This window comes from Polyodon spathula, chromosome 4 (assembly GCF_017654505.1).
Source record: "Polyodon spathula isolate WHYD16114869_AA chromosome 4, ASM1765450v1, whole genome shotgun sequence".
NCBI classification, from domain to species: Eukaryota; Metazoa; Chordata; class Actinopteri; order Acipenseriformes; family Polyodontidae; genus Polyodon; species Polyodon spathula.
The window spans coordinates 31,670,677-31,691,503 of record NC_054537.1 but is presented as its reverse complement, the minus strand read 5'-3'; the positions used below and the strand labels follow the sequence as shown (position 1 = coordinate 31,691,503).

General features: G+C 36.3%; 2 protein-coding genes across 4 annotated transcripts; both read left to right on the top strand.

The window, feature by feature from the left end:
* Positions 1-746: 746 nt before the first annotated feature.
* LOC121314426 (E3 ubiquitin-protein ligase RNF138-like) lies at positions 747-14,876 on the top strand. Of its 2 annotated transcripts, none has more exons than XM_041247694.1 (8): positions 747-976; positions 7,662-7,826; positions 8,754-8,907; positions 10,583-10,722; positions 11,233-11,280; positions 11,561-11,666; positions 11,887-11,994; positions 12,698-14,876. In XM_041247694.1, exons 1-8 carry the CDS (start codon positions 912-914, stop codon positions 12,788-12,790), a joined length of 879 nt encoding a protein of 292 aa, XP_041103628.1. In that variant the 5' UTR covers positions 747-911; the 3' UTR covers positions 12,791-14,876. The 2 variants fall into 2 exon arrangements, with proteins under 2 accessions (XP_041103628.1, XP_041103629.1); XM_041247695.1 differs by lacking the exon at positions 747-976 and adding an exon at positions 1,771-1,865.
* Positions 14,877-15,837: 961 nt separating this feature from the next.
* Positions 15,838-20,827, top strand: LOC121314425 (E3 ubiquitin-protein ligase RNF114-like). Of its 2 annotated transcripts, XM_041247692.1 has the most exons (6): positions 15,838-15,988; positions 16,510-16,660; positions 17,427-17,497; positions 18,485-18,599; positions 18,696-18,803; positions 19,444-20,827. In XM_041247692.1, the coding sequence occupies exons 1-6, from the start codon at positions 15,888-15,890 to the stop codon at positions 19,513-19,515; spliced, it is 618 nt and encodes a 205-aa protein (XP_041103626.1). In that variant the 5' UTR covers positions 15,838-15,887; the 3' UTR covers positions 19,516-20,827. The 2 variants fall into 2 exon arrangements, with proteins under 2 accessions (XP_041103626.1, XP_041103627.1); XM_041247693.1 differs by lacking the exons at positions 17,427-17,497; positions 18,485-18,599.

Here is a 20,827-nt window from a genome sequence, read left to right as displayed (position 1 = left end):
ATTTTAAAGGTTCTTGTAGGGTTGACGTAAGAGGACACGTTAGCTGTGAGTGAAGCCAGAATATAATTCGAGTAAACAGGGCGCCTACAGGGACACTTAATAGTGTAGATCTTAACCACAGCTGAATAAATTTGCCATTGAACAAATCCATTAAAAAAAAACTATTGTTCATAATAAACCCCGGATTTAAAAAAAAAAAAAGTGATTTGTAACTCCATTGCTGGGGAAAGATAGAATGCGGGAAGGAGAAATATAAATTGGTTTAAATTTGATATTAATCTGGGGTCTCTGATTCAGGCTAGACACTGCCGTGTGAGCTGGTGTTCCAAATTTCATCAAACCCTGAAATATAATACCCACCCCAACATATTATTAGGGCACAGGGTGTCTTACTAAAGCATTTAAGTTGCAAAGTAACCTTGGAGAATGGTAATGTTGTTAGTTAGTTGTAATTGTTCATTAACTTCACCTTCCACTCTGACGTTCTGGTCCAAATTTGAAATTAGGTATGTGATGTGATCAATTCATGGACAGTTAATTTTTGATAGATACAGTTTGTACTGTAGCTTTGAGTCCCGTTAATTAATGTTTTAATGTACTGTTTTTTTTTTTTTTTTTGTTGTTTTTTTAATGCGTAGAGACTAGAGACTAAACAGCAGAGGGTGCTATTATCCTGTTTTCATGGTTTGAATATATTCCACAGGGTGGGGCCTGACTGTATCTCTCTCCATACAGCTGACCGATGCAAATACTACAGTTGCACCAGCCGGAATATCATGTCAATTTATTTAGCGGAAAACGTGTAAAAAACAAAATATTATACAAAAAAAATGTAGTACATCCAGTGAAATAGCTATTAAAGAACTTCAAACCAATTCCACAATTAAGCTTCCTCACAGTTATCAGCTATTATGTTTAAACATTTAACAGACGGGTATAATGGAGTTCATGAAAACCGGAAACTGCACTTGTATTGGTATGTGTTTTTTTTTTTTTTTTTTTTTTTTTTTTTTTTTTTTTTTTTAGCTGCCTGAACAAATCTGTTAAAAAGCTATTGTTTAAAGTTGCCTGACCAAAGCACCACCTTACTGGACACACAGCTGATGTACTCTTTTCACTGTTGCACTACTATCATGTCATTGTAGATACAAATTGACTCAATCATAAGTTATCTCATATTGCATTCTAGTAGTATTTGCACTTACTGTAAACTGCATTATATTTATATATTGTTCTTGCACTGTAATCTTGTATTGCTCTGTAACACGTGTAAGTCGCCTTGGATAAAGTCATCTGCCAAATAAATTAATAATACTAATAATATACTTTAGTGCTTTTTCTTTGCTATACACATATTGTATTAAAAATAACCCTTACAACCTTTATTCTTAACCACATTTGCCATGCTAACACCTTTTATGTTTTCAGCTAATTGTACACATCCCTATAAAACGGTTATATGGGAAAGATGGGTGCTGTGTTCCCCAAGCATGCAGTACCTAGCTTTAATAGGGTAATGTAGATGAGCCCAGCTTTATATAGCTTTTTCTGGGGTAAGTGAAGGCCACAGAGTGCTTAGTAAAGAGAGGTAAAACATGGATAAGCAAAACATATAAGACCATAGGCAGCTGATAAATACACCCTGTTAGCTTTTGAGTAATGGAACAAATAAAACAAAGATGTATCATATTCAGGGAGATTACTTCCTGTATAATAACACAGAAAGTGAAAACAAAACTAACCATTTGCAAGTTTGTTGAGCAGAGCATAGCAGTTGGAAAGGGGATTTTGCTGTCTGAAACAAATTCCCAGACAATCCCTGAAATAAGATTATTTCGAGACTTCAGGTGTGTTCATCTTCCCAGGTAGGGAACTCTAATAAATAGTCAAGCTTCTGTGGTCGAGAGTACTGTATAAATCTAGTTCAGTTGTGTAGTTTGTTTCCAGGAGTTGCATGTGCTTTGTATATATTTCAGTGGATATCCGCAGTACTCAATTCAGAGAGAGAGAGAGAGGAAGTTTAAATGGTAGTTTAAGACCATTATAATGCATATTCTGGCACCAAACAGTCCCATCCCAGGGTTTTGATCACACCTGGCCCTAAGTATTAGGTTTCAGTCATTTAACATAGCACTCACCTCCTCTGGCTGTTTACATTGACAATGTAAAACATAAATGAGACCATGATTAAGCTCAGAAATGTATTGTAAGAGCAAAGTAAACATGTTGGTGGCCTAGGATATGCATGAAAGTGTAAATATACTAATGTACATATGGTAGCACAGAAGTAACTAGTATATTGTAAGAATAAAAACCATAGCTGGGTATACCTTATATATGTCAATATTGTGATTACATATGTTATATTGGTTAATAACTAAATCATATTGTTGCTGACTGGAGAGCAGGTTGGTATTTAAAAGGCGGAATAGCATGCTTCATTGCAGCTGAGCAGAGTTATTTAAATTAACTGAAGAGCTAACTACTCTTTAATTGACTATTTCACAGAGTTAGGCCCTGTCCACACTACATAACCGATCTTGAGAAGTGTACTAAAAAAGTTTTAATTAATCCAGATCAAAACATCCACACTAAAGTAGCATTTCGTGTCTAGTCAGGCTTAATGCATACAAATACTATTAAGAAACAGTGCTGTGAAAAAGTATTTGCCCCCTGTCTGATTTTCTGCATTTTTGCATATTTTTCACATTGAATTTGGTCACATCTTTTTGTGTTTTGTAGTAGTATATAGAGGGAGTCTGAGAGAAAAAATGACACCAAAGTTTGGTGCTTCTTTCATTTGTTTGGTGTGCAAGGCAAGGTGTGAAAAAGTTATTGCCCCCCCCCCCCCCCCCCCCTAGTTAACTCAACACAATTAAAGGGATAGTTAGGGTCAGCTGTTTGAATACTTTGGTTACAATCAGACCTAATTTGGGCCAGCCCTGCCCAATACAAATCTGACTGACTTTTGGCCCTTACCATCAGAGCGAAGTTGTCAGCACACAAGTTCTAGAGGCACATCATGCCACGATCAAAAGAAATTGCTGAAGACCTCCGGAAAAAAAGTTGTTGATGCCTATCAGTCTGGAAAGGGTTACAAAGCCATTTCAAGGGCTCTGGGGCTCCACCAAACCACAATCAGAACTATATTGTCCAAATGGAGAAAGTTTGGGACAGTAGTGAATCTTCCCAGGAGTGGACATCCTGCCAAAATCTCTCCAAGAGCAAGGCGTAAAATCGTCCAGGAAGTCATAAAGAACCCTAGAACAACATCCATGGATCTGCAGGCCTCGGCTAAGATCAGCGTTCATGACTCCACCATCAGAAAGACACTGGGCAAAAATTGGATTCATGGCAGAGTAGCAAGGCGAAAACCGCTGCTTACTAAGAAGAACATGAATGCTTGTCTCAAGTTTGCCAAAAAGCACCTGGATGATCCTCAAGAGTTCTGGAACAATGTTCTATGGAGAGATGAGTCAAAAGTGGAACTTTTTGGCCAACATGGGCCCCATTATGGCTGGTGAAAACCAAACACTGCATTCCACAGTAAGAACCTCATACCAACAGTCAAGCATGGTGGTGGTAGTGTCATGATTTGGGGATGCTTTGCTGCATCAGGACCTGGATGACTTGCCATCATTGGCGAGTCAAGAATTCTGCTCTGAATCAGATAATTCTACAGGAGAATGTCAGGCCATCCGTCTGTGAACTGAAGCTGAAGCGTAGCTGGGTCATGCAGCAAGACAATGATCCAAAACTCACAAGCAAGTCTACATCAGAATGGTTGAAGAACTAGAAATTTTAAGTTTTGGAATGGCATAGTCAAAGTCCAGACCTAAACCCCATTGAGATGTTGTGACAGGACTTGAAATGAGCAGTTTATACTCAAAAACCCACAAATGTCACTGAGTTGAAGCAGTTCTACATGAAGGAGTGGGCCAAAATTCCTCCACAGCGCAGTGAGAGATCAATAACTACAGGAAGCGTTTAGCTAAAGGTGGCGTAACCAGTTATTGAGACTAAGGGGAAATTACTTTTTCACACAGGGGCATTGGGTGTTGCATAACTTTCTTAAATAAATAAATGAAATAAGTATAAAAATTTGGTGTTATTTGTTCACTCAGGGTCCCTTTTATCTAATATTAGATTTTGGTTGATGATCTGATAACATTCAATGTCAAAAATATGCAAAAATGCAGAAAATCAGACAGGGGGCAAATACTTTTTCATGGCACTGTAGTCTGGTTACAGTTCCTAGCAGCGCAATGGACTGTGGGACTTAATATGAGTGACATTATCCCACCATCTTTTATTTTCACAACCCAACAAATATGGAGCCTGTGTTGACTGAAGACATAGTGTTTCTTAGCATGAACTTTATGGTTTTGTTTCTAAAAAAAACAAGGTACATTTTATCATCATGTGTGCATTTTGTTTTGAACTCTTAAGTTCAGATTTCATTGCTGCAGATATCAATGTGCCTTGATTTCTGCATCTGATCACGTCGATCCATGATCCACCATTTCACAAAAATCCTCAGAAATTGTATATGGCACAGCTATATTGATGCCTGTTCTGAGAGTTGTGTTTGTAATGTCCATGCACCAAAACATCAGAAAGCGCTTTGGGATATCGGAGGATACATAAAAAATGTAATTCGTTATTATAGCGTCTGCACTTCTGACAAACCACACTACCTGATGGGATTTAATTTAGGACCGGACTCGAGACTACCCCCTGAAGTGATTTTGAGCCTGATTCTTGAGTACAGTATTAAAAGGTGCATAGTGTAGACGCTAACCATATTTAGGACTTTTAAGCCAGATAAAGGCAACTAATACGGTTTAAAGCCATGGTGTGGATAGGGCCCTAGTTTTGTGTTAATGTACTATCGTCCCTTGGTCTGTGTTGGTAACCAGCCCTAACAAGAAAGCTGATGGATCATTTTAAGAACAACCAAACAGTGTGGGCAGAACAGATACCATATGTTATTACTGAATAATAACTTCCATGCATGTACACTCCTATTAGTACCTTGGGCTCAGAGTCATTACAGTAGTCACCTAAAGTCATATATATATAAATGGGGCATCTTTTTTTCGGTGCTCATTTATACTGCAGTCAGTCTTTAGGCTTTTGGCAGATAGTTACAGTTCGATCAGGGCTTTTATTTTGTATACCGTCAGAAATTTAAATGACCCGTCTGATATTGCCAAAAAGTAAAGTTCTAGAGTTGTGATGCATGAGGGCATCTCCTGAGAACTACTCAAATTAAAATATATTTTGTAGGGAATAATTTGTCTAATATTTGAAGAATATTGTGCTACGTTACAATCCTGTTGTATAAATAAATAAAGCAAAAGTGGTGGAAGTTATATAGATGAATAACTTTATTCAGCATGTAACAGGGGAGATCTGTGCTGACTATCTGGTGTTTGCATGGTTCTGCAGGAAGAGGGCAGCAGCCTCGTAAGAGCCACCTGTCAGTCATGGCGATGAGACAGAGAGGTGGGGAAGAGGGTGTGTTGGCTTTCCCTCTCTCTGAGTGGCTGAGAGGCGGGCCTTGGGGGATTGCTCCATCCATAAGTACTGCACCTGGTTATGCATTCAGGTGGATAACCAGAGACGCTGGCCAGTGTAAACATTGACCAGGCAGGACCAGGCCGGTATTCAGGCTACCGACAACAGTGCCCTCTGCAGGCCAAAATAAATCAGTGCGCCAGAGTGGCATTTCAACTACAGTTCTATCTCATGTGTGTCAGTAAATTGCCCACCACCCTTCCACACAGCACAACAGAATGACTGAGGAAAATCTCACTGTTCCAAATTATTTTACCAAGCAGATGCAGCGTTTGGTTTTTAGGGAACCAGGAAGCTGTTTATTTAGGTTTAAACCATACGTTGTACATGTTACAGAATACTTAATAAATGTTCATGGAGTGTTGTGGGTATGTCATCACTTCGGAAGCTTGATTGTAATTTGGCTCTCCTCTGTAGTATTAATTGATATCAACATAAAGGATATTCCATGGGGTACTATAGTTATTCCACAAAAACAATAATAATAATAATAATAATAATAATAATAATAATAATAATAATATTTTAATTTTATATTCAAATCCATAATTTATTCTTACATGATGTAATGGTGTTCTATATATTGCGACATCATTTTTACTTATATCTTTAAATCTATATTAATTCTAATTGACATTATTTTATATAAACTTATATTTATATTCTCATGCAATGCTGGCTCTGAGGATCAGCCTTGATTTGGTCTCCCCAGCACATCAGCATGCACAACTTTTGAATTAATTTTGTTTATTTAATTATTTTTAACTTTTGTATATTTATTGGAATTAATTAGTTCATTCTTTTCTGTTGAGTCCCACCTGTATAATTGTGTTCAGTCTATTTATCCATTTACTTTCTTTTATTCTTCTATATGTCGCATTGTCTAATTTTAGCTGTTCTAATACTACAAACTTTACATCATTTATGTCATGTCATTGACTGGTGAAGTGCTGTACTATTGGTTCATTCATTTTTTTTTTTATTTCTAATTAATAAAAGGTGGTTCTGAATTCTTTTATATAAAGTTGTTCCAGTCTCTCCAGCATATTTTATTTCATCACATTTTTCACAGGCTATTCCATAAACAACATTGCTATTTTTACAGTAGGTATTAGTATTTAGTGGTCTTATGTTTAATTATATTTTTAGTTTTGTCCATGTATTTACAAACTTTACATGTACTAGTGCAAGTATTTGTAGAACCTATTTTGTCAATTATTCATTTACTGTGAACTAAAATATTACCTAAATTAGCTTCTCTTTTGAATGTGATAACTGGGTCCTTAAGAAATACTTTTTTTCAATTTTTCTTAATTATGTAGAATCCGCAAGTGTTTCAAAACTATCTTAGAACTATTGAGCAAAAGTTTGTGTGTCAGATTATCAATCGTGCTGACTGTCATTCACATAGGGTGATTTTCTTTGTGCATTTTAGGATTTCCTCTTGCTAGGCCTGTTCTTGCATTATGTGGCTGCATGTATTTTTTAAATTATTTTGATATAATGCCTTTATTGTATAGTTTCTCCACAATTTCCTTAACCTCTTTTACCGATTTATTGATCTTATTGCTTTTAACTTCTTCATAAGTATCCGTATTCTTTAATTCACATTCTACACATTTAATTTAGTCATCTGTATGACTTATTGTTTACTTTAAACTGGTTTATTTTTATTGCTTTAGATGTATTTTGATTGTCTTTCTTAATTCTGCTACAGTATTCAGATGTTCCTTTGGTTTCAGTGTCTACACAGTCCAGTCTTGATCAATGAGCCGATGATATAGCGCTACTCAATTGTAGTTAAAATACTGTAACATTTTGCAGTGTGATATTAGAATTGTGTGATTGTCGTTGTGTGGGGGGTAATTTAACTGCATGTATACAACATTTGATATTAATATTTAACCGGTCTAGAAGTTTGGAATTTACATGTATTTGTTTATAGTTACACCTAAAATCGAAAGTACAGCCAGGATAATAAAATCCCCTTGTTTGCTCATAAGGAGGGGGTTTCCACACTGCTGCACTGCTCACATTCATACAGTAGCTTCAGTGGGTTAAAGGATGGGTTCTCATTTCAGTTGCGATCCAGCTGACATTGTGATGGATCCCATAGAAGGCCCTGTTTCCATTGAAAGGGAAGATGATGAATCCCTAGAAGAGCTGAACTCCCCAGAAGTTTTTGACTGCCCCATCTGTCAAGAGGTCTTCAAAACACCTATTCGAACACAAACCTGCAAACATGTGTAAGTAATTGGAGTTTGTATATATATTTTTTTAGTTATTATTTTGGATAAAGCAACAGTGTTGTAATAAAACAGACGCTAAATTAGTTATGCCTGTGTAACGGGGCGGAGGGTGTTTTTATGTGTGTGGGTCGTCACTGAATAATACTGAGGCAGACGCAGAGCATTAGGTGCTGACACGTCGCACAGGCACACAGACTTATTTACCAGCAATGGCTGCCCTAGTTTCACATTTAATAAAGAAAACAAAACAAAGCGAAAAAAATAAAAAAAAAGTTTGCCACACAAGGCTAGCGCTAGTCCCACTAAAAGGAACGCCCTACTCCCGGAACCGACTACACTACGCAAACCCTCTCTATACTGTTTTTTGGATCAACATCCCATAAACTGACCTACTTCTGGGCTCTCCAGGAGCCCCACCATTTTCATAGCAACTCCAGCCTCTTCAAACAGCCTTTTCTAATGGCCTCAGCTGGCAATGCCTTCACAAGCACCGTGAAGCAGAAGCTCTCCTCCTCAATGTAATCTCAGCGTCAGGCCATAGGATAAGAAAAACATTCACTCAGGACCACAGAAAATGAAAAAGTTATTTGATGCTAGTTAGCTCAATGTTTGTTGTATAAATACTATATTAAAAATGTATGTTGAAAATATATTACATACGTTTCTGTTAAAAATACAGTTTTCAGTTGAGTCATACTAAAACACACCCACATTCACACATCATCTGATTTAAAAAAAAGTTTGCTGCTGAGTTATAAATACTGGTACATGATTGTATTTGTAAACACAGCTGCTCAGATTTTAGTTTCACTTTGGCACTGCACAGTTGGAAGTATGTCACTCTTCTCTAAAAAGAAATAACCTTCAGAGTTCAGGTATCATGAATGGAACATACTGTAATTTAAAGTATTATTCACTACACAGGTTTTGTAAAAACTGTTTTGTGGCTGCAGTAAGGACTCAAGGGCCACACTGCCCAATGTGCCGAGGACCGGTGAGAGAAAATGAGAGAAGAGCGACTGATATACATCGTCAAATGAAGGAAAAACAAGGGAAATGCCGGGCATGCAGCACTGTGGTAACTTAGTGTGTTTCTTGTTTAATTTTGACAAGTTTAAACACCACTTACATACACACAACTATTCAGACTAAACGTGGTCTTTGCAAGAAAAAAAAAAATACATTGGTTCAGATTGCATATTCAAATATTTTGCATGTACAGCATACAGCATTTGAAGTGGAGAGAAATATATATTATTGGGTAATAGGATGTTGGTTAAGTTATGACCTAGTTATTTCTTGATTTCTTAAAGAGTTTGTTTCACTTTATCTCAATGTCAGCTCACCAAACAAACAAAAACATGTATGAAATCCCCTTACCTGTCTGGGGGATTTTTCAATATCTTTATGCTGACACATCTGCATGTGGTTTCTGGTAAACACTTTTAAAATACCGATATATGAATAGCATTCCATATTTATTTTTTAATAGTCCCCTATAAAACAATATGGAAACCTGCCCACTGTATATTGTGATAACAGATGGAACTGCTGTTGCAAGTTCGCTCTCTCCATGTCACATTGCTTAATATTTTAGGTACCAGTAAATATTTCAACTTTAAGGAGGTAAACAAAGGTGTCTAATACCACAGGAATCATGAAAAGCAGGTATGAAACCGTTCATGATGGCAGTTTACCCTTGTACATAAAACGTGATTTCCAGCTATATGGCTTGACAACAGTGCTCTAAGCCAACACTACATTTACATCGTATAAGTAAACCAAATACTATAACTTTCAAAGATAGGGAATTGCCACTAACTAGAATGTTATAAGTGCCAGTACCTGGAAAACCCTGAACAATACGGACTATGCTGGAATATTCAAGTCATGTTATGTGGTCAGATGCAGTGAATGAAGGAGGTCCACACAATCTTTCTCCCAAAACAGTCTGTGTTTTAATAATAACAAAAATAATTACAAAAATAACACCAACACAAATAAGTCCGCCCCTTTACCAGCAATGGTATTGGGAGGTACACGGCAGCTTTTCTTAATTAAAATGATAAGTAACCAAAAACGGGACTTTGTCTGTCCCACGTTCTCTGTGCACGCAGTGCTCTTGGAGCTGAGAAGCGTGGTGCCGTGAGTGGTACGGTGCGGTGCGGTGCAGTGCGGTGCTGTGCTGTGCTGTGCTGTGCTGTGCTGTGCAGGGGCGTGCTCTGTGTGCTCACTCCTCCTCTGCAACACAAAACACACGTAATCCAAAAAAAAAAAAAAAAATCAATACAGGCTCTGGCCGTCTATTTCCATTCTTTACTGTAAGCGGAGGTTTTGCCGTAGCTGCTCCCCTTTGTACCCAGCAAACTCCTCCCCGCAGTCACCGTGTTGCCATGGTTTCCCTAATAGAGGACTGCCCCTCAGCTGACTGCAATGGAATCGTCCTGAGTACTTGCAGCTATGCGCCCCTCCATGGTCACCTTCCGGTTTCCACCTACCACCGAGGTGGCAGCTCTAGGAGGCAGCTTACCTTCCCCCTTACACAGCGCCCTTTCTAATCGGGTGGGAGATTTACAGCATAGATCCATTCTCTCTATCAGATATTACCTATTCCAAAAACAACATTCTGCTTTCAGATGGTTTTATCATGTCACACAATCTGTCACACATAGTAAATGCTTTCCAAGGGAAACCTTTAGTTTATTGGTCAAGTGTTTCAGGGTGTAACGATTAGCTTGCTATCTTATCCACAGATTTTCTTCAGTAAAATGAGATCTCACTATAAATACTGCACACTGTATAAAGAAGAATATGGCACCCCTCCATCAACTCCTGTGGTGCCCAGAGCACAGGCAATATATGCAGGGATAACACAAGCCACAACCGCAGATGGGTAAGTTGTGACAGTAGCTTGAAGGTGAAACACCTCAGGAAAATTCTACCAATAAGATTCCAATGTTAACTGAGAAGCTGAGGGAAATTAGTGAAACGGATTGTTAAATATAACAATCATTTTAAGAAACAGTTCAGCACCTGAACAGCTCTTCAAGGACTGTATCTATCCTGGGCATTGTATCTGTGTTTACAACATACAGCACTGCAACATCACCTGTTATTAATAATGATGTGTCCTTTTATTCTGTTCTATACTGTGGTCATTGTGTTTTTGTGGTGTGCCACTTATAACAAATATTAATAATAACCAATTTGTCCAAAATGAAAAGTGGCGTTGTTGGCATTGCATCTAGGTGGCAGGAACATTTTAACTGGTCCTTGCTTGTGTGCTGCAAGTTTGACTATAGCTAGGTTTAATAAGTGGACAAATGCAACTAATACGAAAAGTACTTTGTATTTGTTTTTAGTAATTACTGTATGATGAAAAAGTATGTTTGTTTAAATTTAGGTTTCAAAGTGAAAACAGTGCCCAACCTCAGGCCCCAGAAAATGGAAGGTAGGAATGATAATAAATAAATTAATTAATTAAAATTAAAAAGCTTACAAACAGAGGCAGTGTTTTCCCAGAAACTGGTCAAATCTCTGTTCCAAAATGAACATGCATTTTAAAAATGAATCTCCTCTTTTTATTTTTTCATTCAATTTGGTCTTTAGAAATATGTTATTGCCTATAAAGACATGTTATTTGAAAGGACTATACAGTGGCTGTATCTATAGCAGCATAGTAACCGATTGAAGCACCAGATCCAATTATTTTTTCTGACATCCCATTATAGCCTGGAAACCACATTTGTGTGTCCCTACTGTCATCAGAGTGGATTTACTGATATGGCTCTCGTGCAGCATTGCAACTACAACCACTGTGGAGACCTTACACATGTGGTAAGTTAGGAGTAAAGTCATATGTAATTTTCTACATATGTACAGTGTTGTACAATACCTGGCCCTGATTTTAAATAAGGTTTAAGGTTTACCCAACTTTTATTTCTGCAAGAGAAAAACAATTTCAACTAACATGAACTAGCTGATGTGCATAGTTGTAGTTAAATTGTTTTACAAAAGCGTAATACTCACACACATTGACATGATTATTATGCATTAGGTCTGTCCTATCTGTGTTGCAATGCCCTATGGAAATCCAAGTTACTTCAGCAGAAATTTCATGAGCCATTTACACCAAAGGCACAGAATCAGCTATGGTCATTATATGGTGAGTAAATATTGTAATTTTAAACTTGACATTTTAGATTGGCTCTTCAGATTAAAGATTCATTGTTAAGGCTGTGGTGATGTAAAATAAAAGACAGCTTTTCATCACACATACACAGGTACACTTTGCACTGATTGTTTGTCGACTTATGATTATTATTGCCCAGTACAGTTAAAACAATACTGCATTCCAGAAGGCTCTTGCACTTTTATAATACTATGCAGGTTTTGCATTCTATAAAACTATCATGTGACATTTTTTGTAATTTGCTTCATGAGTGTCAGTGTCAAAGCCTCATATCAGACACCCTATGAGACAGGGACTTTATCGCTGTACGCTTATTTAAACCTTGCAGTACAAATTAAGTTTCCTGATACTCAAAAATCCAATTCTTGTTTTACAGTAAAATACTTTCTAAACTGGCAGAATTTTGAACCTGCTTTTGATTATGGACTATTGAGACAACAGCACTTTACCATTTGATTAAAACAAGTATAAAACTGCCTCTCGAGTGCACATAAAGACTTTATTTAGCATGTATTATTGCCTCAAAAAGTAAACCAGTAAAGGCAGATGTTATTAAAACATAGAAATCCTTAGAACCGAAGCATGGGCTCACCTGGGGTTGCAAACAGCTTTAATGATATTCTCACACATCAGATGATTATTGAATTACCAGGAGGTTCATGTTTTCACCTTTTAGAACATTCACCAAGATGAAGATGTGCAGCTGCAATCTGCTATTCACTTGTCAATTGAAGAATGGAATGCCAGCTTTCACTGGATAACACGCTGAACTACAACACTGGAAATGTTAGCCTCCATAGGTTAAATTCACCTGGAACCTCTTGATTAAGAAGCAATCATTTATATATATATATATATATATATATATATACACACTGTGTAGCAAATTGGAGTAAAAGTAAAAATGTGAAAATCACCTCTGCGTCTTATTCAAATTGTGGTTACTTGATGTGTCATGAATTCGTTAGAACTATATAACTGAGGAGTTCTGATTTTAGGGTTAAACCCAATAAAGCCCAATTGATATTCTCCAAAATGGCTCTCGAGTGGCTCATCCAGTTGAAGTGCTGCATGGAGCACAGGATGAGTCACACAGCTTGGACGGCGCCAGTTCGCGTCCGGGCTGTGCAAAGAGACCAAACTTTTCTGGGGACCCCAGAGGGGGGCGTCACATTGGCTCTGACACTCCTGGGGTGGGGGATGGAAAACTGGCAGGGATTGTTTCTCCTCATCGCTCAACAGTGAACCCTACTGGCAGACACCAAGCAGATTCAGAGATGATAAGAGACAGGGCTGATCTCTGTTCTTCGGGATTGGTAGCCCACCCACCTGTGCTCTGGATTGCTCGACGTCAAAGTGATTCTGGCTTTAGGCTTGCGAGACCGGAGGACTCTCACATGCCCTCAGAAAGTTTACACTCTGTGGTGACTTACAATGAGGAGAAAAAACATAATTGGACATTCCAATTTGGGAGAAAATACAAACAAATAATAAATGATCACTCTAAATTAAAAAAAAGATAGTAATAAAAATAGTAATTTTTCAAATTTGTCTTTAACAAACTATCCCCTGAAAATGATGAAAGTTTTTAACCTGACACATCCATTCAGCAATGGTGTGTCGCTATCACAGAGCAGTAATTGGCCTAACCAGTGTTTAAAGTAAAGATACACTAAATGTGTGTATTAAATGGAAGTATATTAACAGTTAAGGTTTCTGATGCTGTCTTTGCTAAGGCAAGAGTAGAAGGAACCTGATTTGTTCTTATTCTGTCTAAGTCTAAGTTAGGTTTTAAGGCCTGATTAAAACATTTTTAAAATTCAAACTTCAACCAGATTTTAAAACTCAAAAGCAAAATGCAAATAAAAAAAACAACTGCAAATCAGAAACCTTATAAATACACTGGTGGTAGTGTGCAACTTTTCACCAAAATAATGAGAAAGCAAGAGTAGCTCACTAACTTTGCAAGGGGCATGACATTGGCTGTTTCCACTTTAACAATGTGTCAAGGGCTACACATTGTGGTCTTAGCAGGTCACACGCATTATTTGGCCAGTCAGAGAAGCTGCATATCCCATTTTCCCATTTGTCGTATTTCTCACCCTCTTATACCTTTGTATATTTGCCATCATTATTAATGTTTCTCAGTTATATTGTGATGGAATTAATGAAAACGTTTTTTTGGCTGTCCTGCACCTAAGGTTTCCATCTTAGATGCAGGAATATATTGCTTCATCATGTGTCTTGGCTTCCTAGTGTGATATAGTAATCTTTCAACTCTGTGGGCAAATCATAACTATTTGCAATGAAAACATAAACAACAAGTGCAGTGTAAAAACATATTAAACAGGCATGTGTAGGGGTTTATCCTTTATTGTAGTTTGAAAGAAATGATAAGTCATGAATTTTTAATGCAGATACAAACAGCAACATTATTATATATTTAATAGAACTATTTTTGGAAAAGCATAATGAAAAAAAATGTCATTATGCAGGGGTACATTTTCAATGTAAGATTACCTTTCTGTAGAAACCTGAAATTGTTCATTGCATTACGTAGTTTCTGTATACAATAAAAAACCAGTTATCTGAAGTCTTATTTTATTTGGATAAATGCTGGATAATTAGGTTTTGGATAACCAAGAGTCATCTGTATATAAATATCATACAGTATTTCTAGCTTTTTTGAAATCATTGTATATGTATATTCAGTACAAACATGTTTTTTTTTTTGTTTGTTTTTTGTAGTTGGAAGTATGCCCTTTGCTGTTTGGAAGCAGAATAGGACAAAAAAAAAAACATTCTGTCATTAAATATTAATAATATTGAATGCTTACTACAATGTGTACTATAAAGCTGTATTTGTGCAGCACAATTGTTGAATAAAAGTAATCAAAACATATTTATTGGTGTGTTCAAGTTTTCTTCTCTCACTGACATATACAGTGTTATGTTTTTATTTGGTAAAGATGAGACAGAATTAATACAAATAATACAATTTATAATATTCATGAAGCTACAAACATTGACAAAGACTTGTTGAAATGTTTGTCATATTTTATAACTATTTTTGTTTTCAATATGACTGAACATGTTATGTTTGAGTGTTTGAACTTACGGATGAACTAACTACAATACTGTTCTGCTGAATGAACAAAATGTGAAAAAATTTCCCAGGCATATAATGACAGGACTAACTACGTGTGTGACAGGGAATTTTTTTTCACTTTCAATTTTAGTTTCCTTCATAAAAACACCATATTTTTTAAAATGATATATGCATGACATCAGCTCTTTTAAACTGTACTGTATCTACTGTCCATTTCATTAGCTTCTATTGAATGTTTTCCTTGCTACTGGAGTCTAGCTAGTTCTTTTCTGAGTTTGCAAGCTTGCTGAGTAAATGAGTAAGCACTTATTTCCTTCCAACCCCTCTGATCAGAGAAAACTACCTTCTCAATCTTATTTCATTCACGTCTACATTCAAACACTCTGACATTTTAATTTCTGATAGACATAGCCATGATCTAAAACTCCCCTTACAGGTATTAAATACATATTTTCCAAAAAGCAGAGGCCAGCAGGTCTGGTAAAATCATAAATAAAGAAATATGCCATCACTTGACCAAATAGGATCATTTAAAAACTACACCTTCATAGTCATGTTTGTAAAAGCTGATACACAAAGATATTACATTTGATCAGACTACCATGTCAAAGACTAAACCATGAATTGAAACAACACGTGTCTAAGTAATGTGCCAGGGACTTTCTTTTTAAAAACAGATACAGTCATAAGGAAGTCAGTGCTTATTAAACTGAAACCAATGTGAAGTGTCAGACACAGTTGAACAAGAGACAGGACTATGGACACTGGTGCTACAGACGGTGAAACGCCAGCTGAATTTGAATGCCCTGTTTGTAAAGACTTCTTTGTTGAACCTGTGTGTTTACCTTGTCAACATGTGTAAGTAGTATGTCTCTGTTTATTATATTTATTATATATATATGTGTGTGTGTGTGTGTGTTTTACAGAAAGCTGGCAGTGGAGCAGTTTACCCTTCATGAAAACTTTCCAGATGAATAGAGTGTTATTAGGAATTAAAAATTAATAAAAGTTATGAGATAACACTATGAGGGTTAATTGTATGATTCTAGTAATCATTGATACTGCAGGGGCTAATGGAACAGGGTTTTTTTTTTGTGTGTGTGTAGATTATGACAAGGAGGTTCCTCTTATAATCACTCTAGAGCAGGGGTGGGCAATTTAGGTCATGGGGGGCTTTGTCCCTTCTTGCTTTTGTTCCAACTTTGCCCTAAATTACTTAATTGGACTAGTTATTACCAATTATTGGTCCAATTAAGTAATTTAGTGCACAGTTGGAACAAAATCCAGGAGGGACACCGGCCCTCCAGGACCGGAATTGCCCATCCCTGCTATAGAGTGACTGAAGTAATTGGAACAAATATCTCTCTTTTGTTCTGTAGGTTCTGCCACTGTTGTCTCACAGAATCACTCAAAGTAAAAAAACACTGCCCTGCCTGCAGGAATCCGGATATTGGGCAAATGACAACAGCCATTGATGTCATCAAGCAGATGGAATGCAGAAGTGGCACCTGTATGGAATGCAGTTCTGTGGTATGCAGACTTCAGATCTCTACTGTAATAAAAGTAGTTTGAGTATTCCAACTGCAAAAACTAAAACCCCAAATGTGGTTGTATGGATAGCCCTCAAGGGAAGCAGAAAATAAAATTGTAAAGTAATGGGCTGTCAACCCATATGTGTTTAATGATCAGAAAAGCAAACAAATGCTGTGTTCAGTGTGGCGGGATATTATTATGGTTTTATAAATATAATTTAAAAATAAAATCACTAAAGTGTTAACAAGAGAAAGTAATAATAATAATAATAATAATAATAATAATAATAATAATAATATATGCTAATTTAACAAGTTAATGTATATTTTTGAATGCTGGATCACAGTGAAAGAACGAATGATAAGTGTGTTTTTTTAAACACTTGCGCCATCTGTTGAAAAATATTTGTATTGCTCTTTTTACTTTTTCATTTATGTAAAATACACACTGTTTAATTTACTACTCCACTGCTCCAATGTATACAATTAGTGGTATATAAATACCACTCACATTCTCCAAAAACAGACCCATTTTGTGTGTTTGTTCATCTCAGTCACATCCTGACAGGGTGAAGTCTATTGCTATGCTTATAACCACTGCAAAACTTATATATTTTTGGTATATATAAACACATGCTTATGAAACACATTTCCCTTGAGTTTGACACAATTCCAGCAGATTTAATCAGTAGAATAAACACAGGGAATTGAATAGCTACAACCCATTAAAATAAGAGAAAGGAATCATTTTCTGTCTTTCCTAGGTGCCTTTCAGCCAAATGAGATCCCATCTTACAAGTCATGTCTCTGCAGTGAACACACAGAACATACACGAGTTAGTACCTTTTAAATTTGTTTTTTATAGCCATTCAGTGATAACATTGGCTCCCCTACCCAGCTATCACTAGACCATCTTGGATTATGACCTTGGTCATATCTTTTCTGTTTTAGGCCTGGTCTACACTTAGATTTGAGACCTCCATGTAACAAGGCAGAATTTCTGTTCCAGATGCATTCAATGCCATTGGAGGTGTCATGCAATTTGGAGTGTCTTCTTACATGAGACAGACTAAATCTCCCACAGCTAACCTCTTTTTTTCTCACTCTTTTAAAGACTTCAGTCTAAATGCTATTGTGAATAATAACAGATTGATATGAACAGTGAATCATCCTGCAGTTTCAGGTATTGAAATCGCAGGACGTGACTACGTTTTTAGTGAGTTTGGTTCCCACGTGTTTTGTTTTACTTTACCTACGTGAATTGATCTGACCTGAAAAGGAAAATGACTTGAAAAACTAAACTCATACTATAAACAAACTTCATAGACCACAAGCAGGGTGAATAACATTAAAAAAACACCTTGGGTAATGTGGCTGTATAAGCTGATGTTGTTGTTGTAAAGTCCAAATTCCTTTATTTAACTGATCTTATCTAAACGTCACTTTCAAAATACATGTCAGTAAGCAAGCATGTAAACTGATATGACATCAGAGTATGTACTTTATAACAAGGGTTGGGTTTTAGTTTCTTTCTTGAAGCAATATACTGTAGTTTTAATTTCTTTCTTGCAGAAGTATAGTTTTAATTTGTAAAAAGGTTAACAAGATATATTTTGCCGTCAGCATTTATTTTGTATGTTATTGTTTTAAATCCCCTGGCTTGCTTTTTTTGTTCCTTTCCCCCTAAAAAGAAGGGTGAGATACTATAAATTTACAAGTGATTTAATTTACATGTGTGTAGGCCGACCCACCATTTATTTATTTATTTTTTAAGTCCCATTGTTTTAGTGAAAGCTCTAACATTGCACACAAATGTATTCAGTTTCAGACTATCAATGATGACCTTTCAATGTCCTTACTGTCAGGAGACAGGACTTGATGATCTTGACCTCTTGAATCATTGTAATGAAAACCATGGGTTTGACAACAGGCGTGTGGTAAATTTGAAGTTTGTTATTGTTATCTAATTAATATCCAGTCCAGTTGTTTGCCCACAAATGTGATTTCAACTTTTGCTGTATTTCCTTTGGAAGGTGTGTCCCATCTGTACATCCATGCCTCATGGAGATCCGTCTTATCAAAGCAGGGACTTCATTGGACACTTAAACCTGAGACATGGGTTCTACATAGATGACTATGTGGTGAGATGCTAATTGAGAATACTTACGTCCTACAGATCATAGACAGAACATTATACAGACAAAAAATGAAAGTTTGAATGTCAGTGCAAGAGCGTGGAACTTATTATTTTTCAAAAGAAAATGATTGACATCTAATGTATTTCTACAGAAAAAAAGTGGTAACCCAGTAAGTTTCTCAATTTTTTTTAAAAATAAGAGAAGACATAACTATCTTCCCTTATTGATACGTTTCAGTTCCCTTGATTCAAACATTATGCATTGCACTATTACAGAAACAGTGGGTGACTACTTTGTATGGTTAGCTGACTTATTTACAGATATAGATATGGTTACAGATGATGTTTGTAAAATGCATGTTAACATTTTTTTTTTTTTTTGTTGAAAGTTTAGAGAAGTTTTAAAGCATATGAGGCAAATAATTCTATTGAAGCCACAGGGATGAGTTGAACTTCTGATTTAAAAAAAAAAAAAGGATGTGATGACTGAAATGAAGATATTTCAGTCCAGTACTGGATATGTCACACTTCTCTTGGCTTTTGTCTAGTTTTGCTTTGCGTTGCTTTTTTTTTTTTTTTTTTTTCTTGGAGTGTGATATTGATGTGAATTCAGATCTCGTTGTTTTTTTTTTTCTGTTTTTCAGGATACAGCACAAAATGATGCAATACATGAACAAGGTGCAATTTTAGCATCATACAATGCATTGCTGCAGTAAATTGTTACATATTTTTATTGTAATATATATATATATATATATATATACTAGGCCAATGAAAACTTAAAATGTAGCAACAGCTTACAAGAGGGAAGAGGACACTACTAGGGTTCTCAGTTTGCTCTCCACCGTGCATCCTGTTCACCACCCCAGAAAATCTGTACAGCAAATATAGAATTAAGAGCCATCCAGCAGTACCCCTATAGTATGACATATGTTTACTGTGCAAACAAACTAGTGGCACTGTTGTACTGGAAAATGTAATGTTTTGATTGCCAGCATGCAGTTTTTGTAGTTAATTGTAATGTCGCTCAATTCACTGCTACCCTAGCACCAGTTTGGTACCTGTCCCGAGTAGCATGGTAGAACAAGAGAGCACTGTACTTCCACTTCTGAAATGTTTGCTTCCTTGATTTAGGGTCATATTATTTAATGAATGTTGTTATGTAGTCTGTCTTGAAGGTTTACTTTTGGTAATAAGATTTGTAATTAAGGCCTGTGACAATTTTAATTTCATTTATAATTAAGTCTTTGAAGTTATATGATGTTTCCAAAAAAATAATGCATAATAACAATGGTTTGTTTCAGTAAACTGGTTTTGGGTGGCAGTTTTTGCCTCTTCACTCTAGGTTCCAATTTATTCTATAGTTATTTAATAACAGTATCTATTAAACCTGTATGGAAAAGACCTCCATGACTGGAATTGTTTACCCTTAGTTTACTATACAAACTATCAAAATGATTGAAATATTAATGTAAATCAGTGAGATAGTCATAGTCAATTACATTTGTCTAATAATCAGTCAGGGATGTTCGTTTTCAATTAAATCCTAAATTATAGATTTACTCTGTAACAGCCCACTAATTATAAAGCACCAAGGAAGTAAAATGTATGATATTGTTTTATTTTCTGTTAAAACATATTGTAATACTGTATTCATTTTCACAAGTATGAGCACTCATAAGGTATTGCAGGGTATATTTAGTTGGTGGGTAGCCTATCCTGTGCAGTAGTGTTATATTCTGTGTGATATTGTATTAAACTGGCAGTAAATATAGTAACAAATATAGTCTATTTGTTACAAATTGTCACATGTGTGCTCGTCCCACCACTTCAGTTACTTCTACAATACACATTCATCCTGCTTAAACCACAGATTACTGATTTGGCCTGTACTAAATGCCTCCTGGAACATCCATGTTTTGAATAAGATCTGTTAGGTAATAGGGCTGTCAGATTCGCTGGTAGGATGGAACCAGCAAATCAGATGCTAGTTAACACGAGCAGGAAAAGAAGGGCACGCCCACTGCT